The sequence below is a fragment of the Scardinius erythrophthalmus genome, assembly GCF_964197995.2.
Source record: "Scardinius erythrophthalmus genome assembly, chromosome: 15".
Lineage (NCBI taxonomy): Eukaryota > Metazoa > Chordata > Actinopteri > Cypriniformes > Leuciscidae > Scardinius > Scardinius erythrophthalmus.
Genome location: NC_138235.1, coordinates 10,763,530 through 10,775,170, shown reverse-complemented (window position 1 = coordinate 10,775,170; position 11,641 = coordinate 10,763,530). Strand labels below are relative to the sequence as shown.

The 11,641-nt window shown below is 39.6% G+C and overlaps 1 protein-coding gene across 1 annotated transcript; it reads right to left on the bottom strand.

Moving 5' to 3' along the window:
- Positions 1–2,611: 2,611 nt before the first annotated feature.
- Positions 2,612–8,701, bottom strand: snai1b (snail family zinc finger 1b). Its single transcript, XM_081386790.1, has 3 exons — positions 7,415–8,701; positions 5,925–6,440; positions 2,612–4,408 (listed from the first exon to the last, which is right to left on the bottom strand). The coding sequence occupies exons 1-3, from the start codon at positions 7,488–7,490 to the stop codon at positions 4,227–4,229; spliced, it is 774 nt and encodes a 257-aa protein (XP_081242916.1). The 5' UTR covers positions 7,491–8,701; the 3' UTR covers positions 2,612–4,226.
- Positions 8,702–11,641: the final 2,940 nt, after the last annotated feature.

Below are 11,641 nucleotides of genomic sequence, written 5' to 3'. Positions count from 1 at the left end.
CATCCCCTTATCATTCTAATGTCCATTTGTGTTTCACAGAAAGTCAGTCGGTTTTGGAGTGACATGAGGGTGAGTAAATGATGAAGGGACTTTTATTTTTGCCCAAACTATTCCTGTCCTTTTCAGCTCCCTTTCTAACTAGCAGGAGGCGTTTCTCTACAGATGCTTCAGATGTTTTTTATCAGTGCTGCAAAAAGGCCAGTGTTTATATGTGACTGACAAACCATTTCCTGTGTCCGACGGGCTCCTACAGCCCAGAGAGAGGAAAGAAGGGAATGAAAGACGAAGTGAAAGGAAAAAGTGAGGTTAAACTAGGTCAACAATAGGAATAAGGGATTTTTTACATGACACGATTCCTCAAAGAAACTGGTGATGTTAGACCACTTTACCAATACTCCTACTGGTACCTTGTGGCTTTCAAATTACTTAAAAATTTGCTTTGGTTATATAGCCTGTACTACAGAATATACACAAATATGTGCTTTGACAAATGTGGTCTTCATGCCTTATTACTGACAGACATATAATATATGCAGCTAAAAGGCCCTCAGAAATGTTCGACAACAGGACTGACAACAGGGCAACTCATACCACACTGCAACCCCATCAATTACAGACATATTATCTCACCCCCTCACAGGTACGAGGGGACATTTTTTGGCTCTATGGGGAATTCTTGCAGATTTGTGCTGTTTCAAGGGTTGAAAGACAATGACATCACCCTCTGTCACCCATCCATCTAGCCGCCCACACACAGTTGTCATCTCTCTGTGAACATGACTCCATGGCTTCAATCCTTCACGTCTACTATGTCTGACTCTATGTCTGCAGTTCAGGCCAACCACATCAAACCCAAAAGCCCAAATGACTTTCGTCTACTGAACACCAGTCATATCTGACCATATCGGCCCACATACACCCAAACACACACATATTTGCCAATGAGCAACCAAAAGTTTAGGTTAGCAATAACAACGCTGCTTTTCAGAAAAGTGTTTACAGTGGAAGCAAGGTTTTTGTTTTTGTTTTTGAGTTTAAAGCCAAAATGTGATGTTAGTATTTCTTGTTAATTCACTTGAATTAATTATTCAGTAAATAAATGCTGTTTCAGTGTGTAAAGTTGTCTAAATTTTCCTTTTGAAGTCGGACATAACTTGTGGTCAGTATTATTCCTTTTGCTGAAGTTTGCAGCATGTCCTTTATGCAGATGGTTTTACTAGGTTTTACTAGGTTTTACTCGTTAACATGGGCAGTTAGCCACTGCTGTTGCAAGAAACTGCCATTGACATTAATAGGAATGCTAAACGAAAGCTTTCTCCAGGTATTATAGACCTTTTTAAAGATAATTAACACCAAATTCCTTTCGTTTATCCTTGCACATATTGTGCAAAAGTTACCAAGTTCACAAAGCTTAAATGTTCTTAAAAATTCTTAAGAAAAAGAAAAACCTCTTTAAAAAGTATTGGGCTTTTGTTATCACTAGCGGAGCTCCGTACTCAAGGAGCACACCATTTTTAGTGGTCACAGATGTTGCAGATAAAGTATGCCACAGACAGAGCTTGAGCTGCTTTCAGCATGGAATACTTCTTTAAGCGTGCCCTCCCCCTTCAACTAGCTTCCCCCACCAAAATCCCACAGCTTTGAGCCTCCAAATCAGCAAAGGAAGTGCATCGTTACTCTAGCAAGACTGGTTGGCGTCAAGGCAGGTCACAAGGGCTTTGTGGATTCAGATTGCTCAGGGAAAGGCTGAGTTGTGGAGGCAGTCTACAAAACTGAAAACCTCAAAACTCTGGCCACATTCAAGGCACAGATTGTTGGAATTTCCCACATTTATTAAATTTCCCCCTCAGGGAGGCATATCTATGTATTTGACAGATTGAGATTCTGAAGCGAAGAGCTGGATCCACGGGTCTTAATGGTGCAGACGGGCTCATTTCTCTTCCTCGTCTCTCTGGTGCTCCTCTAAGTCTTCTGCCTCCCTTTTGGTCTTTTTCCACCTGCAGTGCGTCTCGGACGTTAACATTTGTTGGCCATGTGTCAGCTAAACTGGGTTGGTGTTGTATTAGCGTCAGGCTAAGCAGAAAGTGTGTGCAGGTGTTCTGATCATCACTCAAAATATCTGACTGCGTCTAGACGCAGACGCTAAATATTTATTGCACCATATCTATTCAGAGACCTGTGGATAAAAATAATGCATTCAAGGAATAATTCACACCAGTTACTTTTCCTATATTCTTTCAAAATTCTGCTAGCTTGTATTCATTTAAATGACTTTTTATGACAATTTTAATGACAATTTGCCAAAAAAATAGGCAATAAACAACATTTGATGTAGTGTGCTCAAGCATTTTCAGCAAAAATCTATTGTTGGACTTCATATGTGCACGAAATGCTTTTATACCACTTTTATAGTTGTTGTTGTTGTTGTTGTAACTCTAAGAGCAGTGAGAACATTCTGCTAAAAAATTCCTTTTATATTCTATGGAAGATATAAAGTTATGCTGTTTTGGAATGATATGAATATATGTATACAGAGTATTAATTCACTTATGGGTGAACTGTTCCTTCAACACATCCCACCTTCATAAAAACACAAATTAGACACTTTTCTGCAAAAGAACATAAATTACTTTATTGAAAAAAATAGCAAGTGGAAATACACTATAACATCTTTGCTCAAAAAAGATTGCTTAGCATTTGGTTTGTGTTATACGTCCAAAATGTAAACAATAAGTAGAAAGGCAGCTTCGTATATCATTGTGGCTTTGGAAAAGAAACTGTGAAACAGACTTCATGGAAGACCTCTCTCAAATGAGAGACTGCTAAATCTCTTTGGTTCAGAGGGCGTGGAGTAAACTTTGTACATAAACGACATCTAAAACCAAATGACCCTCTTCTTGTGTTTTTGACACCCTGTTCAGTCTTTAAGAATATAAAAACATTGACGTTGATTCAGAAGTCAGACTGCCAATTCAGAAGCTGGCGAATGACGCAATACCTCGAAGCTCGAATTACAGAGACAAATTCCATAGCCTAATTGAACGTCCTATTAAAGCAGGTCTTTGGTGCTTTTCAGCCATCAGTCTAACGGAGAAACGGAGAGCCGATGCATTTGTCGACAGCCCAACAGCTGTCTCAATACATCCCGGCAAGTCTGTGGAGATCTTGGTGAGAGATGACCTCTCACCACACAGGTTTAATAGCAGCTGCCCCCTCACAGTCCCGGACCAGCCGGCACCGAGGTGTATCTTGGGAATCCACCAAGAGCCAGTTCATGGGCCCTTTTCCCATGACAAAAATTTGCAGTCTATGTGTAACAGAACCTCACTGTGTGAATGCTTGCAAGACTAAGGGTGTTTTCACACCTATAGATCGTTTGTTTTGTTCCGAAACAGGTACTTAATTTGTTACAATGTTGCATTTTCTTCTTGGTACGGCTCGCTTTCACAAGACAACCTTTCAAAGCGTACCAAAATGTGATCACGCAAGTCACGTGCGAGTAACTGTCCTCTTATTGGGCAGAGTTTCCTCTGCGTCATCCATCAAGATGATTGACAAGTTCGCTCCATGAGCTTATTGTGGCTTTATTTTTAACTGTCGAGACCTTACAGTCTATATGGTCGAGACACACAGATCTCCCAGCTCTGTCTAGAGGTTTACTGTGTCAAGACACATACGAACACTAGACGAATGTTATAATGCAGCTAGAGCAGGAATCAAGTCTTCAAAGGGACAGCATTCTCACACAGGGAAGCGCAATTCCACAGCATTTTAAGATGAAGACGCTCTTTTGGTTTTCAACTGTGGTAACTAATGTGCTCACTCACAGAATCGGACACTACTGCTTTCTATATAGCACCTTTCCCGTTATGAATTATAACACCATTTGGTTGGTTGGTCCCTTGGGTCAGATTGCTTTCACACCTCAAGCAAACCGAGTCTGTTTGCATCTCGGAGCAATTGTTCTGGTGCAGATCTGAGCGTGATTGCCATGTTCACATATGGCGAAACGAACCGAACCAAGGGAGAAAACACACCAGGTTCCGAAACACACGGTCAGGTGTGAAAACACCCTAAAACTGATAGAAAAATAATCTCTTCTTTTGGCTTGTGGAATAAAAGATAAGGCACCGTGTGCTTCAAAAACAAGTCTCTACGAGTCCAGACATTGACTTATGGCTTAAGCCCATCCCATCCCGTCCCAGCGCCGAGAGATGTCTCCTCCTCTAGGCAGATGGACAGCAGCCGGAGAGAGTGTGTTTGTGCAGGAGGGACATTCGGCTGAAGGTACGGGAGCACGTCCCACACTGGTACTTCTTCACTTCGGAGTGGGTCTGCAGGTGAGCCCGCAGGTTTGAGCGGTCCGCAAACGCACGGTTACAGTGGGGGCACGAGAAGGGGCGCTCGCCTTAAAACAGAGATGAAGAACTTTTAGTATAAATTATATGTCATTGCGTTAAAGATGTTTAATGCATTTTAACCTGTAACCTTGAAATGCAATTCAGACAACTAGATTCTGCAAGATGAACCTACAAAACGTGTGCCATAAATACTTGCTCTAAAGAGCCACCTCCAAGTTTCAATGACATTCTTGTCTCTAGATAGTGCTATTTGGGGGTCCTTTATGCAGACGGTCAAGGTTTTACTAGTTAACAAGGACAGTTAGCCACTGCTGTTAGATGAACCAGCCGAGAAACTGCCATTGACAATAATGATAATGCTAACCAAAGGCTTTCTCCATAACCACGCCACATCCCTTTCGTTTATTCTTGCACGTATCGTCAAAGTTACTAAGTTCACAGAGTTTAAATGACCATGATGTAAGATGAAAGATTGACTATAACAAACTTTCATTTTATAACTCAAGTACCAAGCCCTGCACGACATGTGGAATAAAAAATGTATAACGTGGCAACAAATTAAGAATTAATGCTCTTTGTTTTAGTAATGAATTGGAAATAAATCGTGGTCATGTTGTACCAATTAATTTCCTTGTTTTAACTGAGGCCATGATGTAACTAAAACAAGGAAACAATTTAGGAAGTCTTCATATGTGGCCCGATATATTGTTGCATTCATGGATAAAAGAGCCCAGCCCCCAAGTTTCTATGATATTCTTATCTCTAGATAAGAAAGTTTGGGATTTTTACACCACTTTCACTGTCTGCCAGATGGAAATCGTAAATCCGTTTGGTTAGAAAAGTAAAAGACCTTAGTCAGGGTAGCGGCAAATAAAATTTTTGACAGGAATGATAACGAGGCCGTGAGGGACAGAACACTATGGAAGCTTGTTTCCGCCACGGAAAATGAAAAAGGTAATTGAGACTTTTTCATCTCACAATTCTGATGTTTTTCCCACGCAATTGGACTATAACTTGCAATTCTGAGAAAAAAAGTCCAAATTACGAGATATAAAGTCAGAATTGTGAGATATAAAGTCCAATTCTGACTTTATAACACGCAATTGTGACTTCATATCACACAATTCTGAGAAAAAAAGTCAGAATTTGAAGATTATTCAATTATCTTTTAAAATGTTTTATTCTGTGGCTGAAACAAGCTTCGACAGAATACAGTGCGCTTAATGGATTGTACTGTTGTTGACCAACATAACGACTCTTCAGCCGATGAAGCATCTTTCAGTGGTCAAAAACTCCATGAATAAGTTTTAAAAATTGTGAGTTGTGAAAGTAACATGATCTAGAACCTTCATCGCATCTGTCCCTCACAACCTCGTTTTTATCTGCGTTCAATTCAATATGTCATCTAACCTGAACATGGTCTATGGCACACCTATTATCTGCACAGATTTGGGCTTGTTGAGGAGATTACCACAAACGGGACGTTCCCAAGTTTAATACTTTAAAGGTTTTAGTCAAATGTTGCACCACTCACAGCTTCAGTTTATGGGCTAACTAACTCACCGGTGTGTGTGCGAATGTGTCCCCGCAGCAGCCAGGGTCTGGAGAAGGCCTTCCCACACGTGCCGCACACACAGGGGAGTGTGTGCGAGCGGATGTGCATCTTCAGCGCACCCAGACTGGTGTACTCTTTGGGACAGTGCTTGCAGTGAAAGGCGGCTCTGGTGACGGTGCTGGCGGCTCCTGTGGTCTGCGGGCCGGGGGTGCAGTGCGTGAGCTGGTGGCGGGACAGGCCAGCCGGGCTGCCGCAGGGCTTCCCGCACTGGGAGCACTGGGAGCGGTCGGAGTCAGGAATCGGGCTGGGCGGGTCGGAGGTGCGGCAGTCGTCCTCCTCTCCACTGCTGGAGCTGCTGCTGGACGGAGAGCTCAGGTCCAGAGGCCCGGGAGGAGACGGGGGGCTGGGGGAGGCCGGTGTAAAGGCGAGGGGTAACGCACTGCTGGCCCACACAAGCATGGGCACCACAGAATCACCTTCCATGGTGTGGAAGTCATGCAGGGGGACGACAGCATAGCGTTGGTCTGGGGAAGAGAAAAGGTGTATGTTCAGGGGGTTGTTGGACTACATGAAAATGGTCCCGTTTGTTAGGTTTTATGGGGTGGTAGTGCTTTTTTATATTCTCCAGTTTATGAAAAGCACACTTTTTTTTATTAGTATCAACTGGATATATACTGCATTGGCATGCTCTCACTTTTTGAGATTTATTAATGGAATTAAACTGTGAAATACTACAGCTGACGCATTTTAGCAGTTAGTTAAACTACATCCTGCAGTTTGTGAAAAAATGGTAATACTTTATTTTACAGGGTCCTTGTTACATGTATTTACCATAGTAATAAAAGTAAATTATGCATAATTACATGCAACTAACCCTCAACCATATCCTCCTACCCTAACCCTATAGTAAGTACATGTTGTTAATTATTATTATTCAGTACTTAAATATAATTACACTGTAGCAATGACACCTTAAAATTAAGTGTAACCAAAAAAAAAATAAATAAATAAATAAATAAATACAATAAATACAATGAAAAACAAAATAGCCCAACTGAAAATAACAACACAAATTGAAAATAGCTAAAAAAAAAAAAAAAGTGTTGACTAAAAAAGTAATGTGAACATAAATAGAGCAGGATGTCATGACCAAGTGTTCGCTAATCATTTACATTTACATTTATTCATTTAGCAGACGCGTTTATCCAAAGCGACTTACAAATGAGAACAATAGAAGCAGTTACACTAACAGTAGGACAACAATATGCAAGTGCTATGACCCTTCTCATTTTAATCAAACGCAGTACATTCATTTTTATTTATTTTTTATTGTTTTTTATTAAATAATAGAATAGAATAGAATAGAAGAGAGAGTGTTAGTATTACTGGATCAAGTGCTGTCATAAGCTCATAAGTAATAAGTCATATTCATAAGCTCTTCCATTCGCATACTGATTTTGTACACAATAACACAAACAGCTTTTAAAAGCACACTCACCAGTTTGACTCTCCAGTTCACTGTAGTTTGGCTTCTTATTGGAGAAATACTTCTTGACAAGAAATGAACGAGGCATTTTGTAAAGGTATTCTCCAAACTTCAAGTTTTAGAGCAACTCTTGACTGACTGTAAAAAAGCTGCAGCGCTTCAGAGTCAGAGTCTGCTTCCGATGTCCAGTAATCTTTGCGTCTAGGCAGGAACGTTAGTTTCTTAAAGTTGCACATGAACCACTGCCATTCAGCGAACACGGGTCTCTTCATATGAGGCTGCGGTTAAGGGGCGGGGCTATATCTCGGGCCACGCCCACAACGACACGCCCCCTGTCCGAGAGCAGCCTCTAACCTCCACTGCAGGTGCCCGCGGGAACTCTCCACTGTAATGCCAGCGGGTTTCCCTAACTTTAAACAATACCTCAGATTCCAATCTTGGAAGAACTGTTTGATTATTAAATATTACATATTATTAACTAGCCTAGTAAGCCTGCACAGTAAAGTGCCATAGAAATGCTTATTAGCCTACATTTAATTTAATTTCAAACATTGGAGATTTTGGAGATGCAGGTGGATAAATTTCAGTTTAAAAACACGCAAATAAACTGAAATAAATAGGCCTATTTAAAGTGAATAAAATATTCGGTTGACATCTGAATTAAATAGGCCTATCTATTGTTCAATATTGCGAAGTAAACACTGAGGAGCAAGTTGTCACAATGGAAAATGATAATAAAACCGTTGGCATATATCATAACTGTAAAATGCATTTTTAGAACACGTGGCAACTTGCACTGACTTGCATTTCTGAAAAATGAAATAGCCTAAATCTGTTTTGTTAGCCTAAATGTAATTAAATTTTAGTTAACGTTTCAAAAGCGTAGGTTATTTGTGTGACAACTAGCCCCGGTCACCCCAACAAAGGGTGAAATACACCGGTTTAGACACAAAGCACAATCGCAAGTCATTAAACACTCATTTGGAGCACAAGCTCCCATTGATCTCCTCATCTGCGGGATCAGAGACACACATCAGACCGGTTCCCCGCACGGGGCTCTGCGGGGCGTGAGAGACGCTCAGCGGGTGCGTGGCTGAAAATTAACCGACTTTCCTGAACAAAAGTGTCCGTCCTGAATCCTCCTCTGTTATTTCCATCTCATGCCTCAGGCACATTCACATGCTCACACATTACTGCCCTAATGGCAATGAGGTGCTAACATGTCCATCGGTTACTTTGCGCATTCATTTCTTCATTGTGTCAGTCAATGTGTCCATGATCTGATTACGCGGACGGTGTGAAGTGCCGTGATTTGGGCCTCATTCATTGCGAGGATTCCGAGCAGACGCGCGTCAACCGAGCTAACTCCCCCTTACTCACACACACACACACACACACACACACACACACCAGCCAGACACATTCCAGACACTCACACACATGACAAAAAAAACAGCTTTGTCTCATACCAGACACAAATAGGCCTACTACAAATACAAAACGTTGAAAAGTCATTAATAATATTCAACTCTAACATAGATTACATGTCGCCTATATTGTCTTGATAAAATCTAATATTACATTTTAAGCCCACGACAGAACAGTTCACATTCATTCTAGCCTAATAAAATGGTGGTGAAATGGCAGGTCTTATGATAAGACATAGGCCTACTGTATGTCTCTGACAAACAGATAGATAGATGTATGTATATTGTCTTGTTAAATGTATACATTTTCACAGTAAATTATAAAGAAACATAGGTTATTATTATATAATTTTGCAGTATAAATAGTGTGATTGTGTTCACACTGAAAAATCCAAAAAAGAAAAACTGCCTGGATGATGTGCTTACATAATATAAAAGAAAAAACGAGTGCTGAATTCAGAACTGCATACTAGTACAGGTTAAAGTAGTAGCATAATGGGCCTTAAACAAGGTAACATGCAGTTCTGAATTCAGCAGAAGTGTGCAATGCTGGACACTTCATGCACTCGACTCTCGCAGCTTTAGCGGAGGGACTATCAGATTCTGATGTTGAATGACAAAATAACCTTATAAAATTCATACACGGTTGAGCACATAGTGCATAGTGTGCAGTGCATCATTTGGGACACAACTATTCTGACTAACTCTTTCATTTAGTTCAAAACATCTCTCACATACAAAAGGTTTTAGTGTTGAATTGGCGTTCACATAATTTGCTGCATTTTATGCTTGTCAGTACACATTATAAAACAGCCACAGGTTGTGTTTAGTGACCGGAGTGTCGTGATCTCTTGACCTGGACACAGCGAGCGTATAAAGCACAGAAATGCCCTCCGTTGAGAACAGATGTTTTCCTTGTGTTGCTCAGAGGGAGACAGACACTCACTCACTCTCTCCCTCACTCATTCAGCACTGAGTCTTATGAATTCATCAAGACCAGACATGTGATCAGAATTCACTTACAACACCAGTGTGTGTGTGTGTGTGTGTGTGTGTGTGTGTGTGTGTGTGTGTGTGTTGACAAAACATGTATGATCGAAATATGTCTTAAAAAGCTTCGATTCACACAAAATAAATAAGATAAATGCTGAATTGAATTAAATAAATTATTTTATATAGATAAAAGACAAATGTGGAAGCAGTACAATTAAAAATGAATAGGAATAATATTAATTGTGTTTGGTGGAAAAAAAATATTACACAAAACACCAACACAAACACAGGACATTTTATAAATATGTACATTTATAATATTTGAACATTTTACTATTTCTAATATTTTTAATATTTTACTGTTATAAATATTTTAGAAATATTTACTCTTAGAGGCTGCATTTATTTGATCAAAAATACTCTAATATTGTGAAATATCATTACAATTTAAAATATCAGTTTTCTAATGTAACATACTGTAACGAATAATTTATTCCTGTGATCAAAGCTGAATTTCCAGCATCATTACTCCAGTCTTCAATGTCACATGATCCTTTAGAAATCATTCTGATATGATGATTTGATGCTCAAGAAACATTTCTGATTATTATCAATGTTGAAAACAGTAAATATTTTGTGTGGAAACTTTTTAAATATTTAGTTTGAACTTTTGAACTTTATTTGATAGTTCAAAAGAGCAGCATTTTTTAGGCTAAAAAATATTTTGTAACATTATAAATGTCATTACTGTCAAAATGTATCAGTTTAATACCGCTTATTGAATACATTTATTTAAATGTAACTTTTGAACGGTAGTGTATATAAATTATACGGTAACTCCTACTTCTGCTTCCAAAAAACATGTTTACCGTATTTTACAATAAAAATTCAATTGTTAATTTAAACCTGTATTTTTACTATAGATTTTTCTTTTCAAATCACAATTTAATTAATAAAAATACAATATTATAGTAAGACTTTTAAATGTCCAGTGTTTCACTCTGAGTTTCTCTGTTGTACATCCCTTTGAAAGGCCGTTACAGTTAAATGGAGGTGCGAAGGCTTCTGCTGTTGGGCGAGGGGAAGGGGTGTCTTCAGATCCCCTGCCTCACACAGCATGGACCAGATAAGGTCCAGCATGAAGACAAGACCCCCGCCAGAACTTAAGCTCAAACATATGGTAAAACGCTCCTGTTGTCGGAGAAGCCCAGGAATTTAACTTAACAACCCTTGTCTACCTTGATGACCTGTGTGTTAAGACTCTGCTGTTCCTCTGGACTCGAGCTCAATCAAAACATGACCGCTCTAAAGCAAACAAACCCATGTCCTCAGATGAACCGGCCGAGGCTGGACGCTGGGTGACGCTCACCATGTGTCTCTGGACCCATTTATGTGAAAATAACCACAGATGTCGGATAAAACACTGGCTTGAATACTTATGAAACAATAGATTCTGCAGCAATAACAATGTTACTATGGAGTGTGATATTTACAGACAGTTTACAGCACATTTATTTTAAAAATGTAAAAGATAGACAACAAAGTTGCACTTCCTTGAGCACTTGATCCAAAGAGGTAGTAAAATTCCTCAGTTTTATTTGGCCTGAAAACTCAAACTTCAACTTCTTCCAAATCACCCACTGTTGAACCAACTCGCGTCAAGAATATTCATGCAATAAGGCTTGGAAATACAAGTGAGCTGTCCATATCAGGTGGATGTAAAAATCAAGCTTTTTTGTTGTTTTAATCATACTTCAATCATAATGTTGGTGTTCCAGTCACATGAGACACTAAACTTTGTGTTGAAGTCTGTCATCTG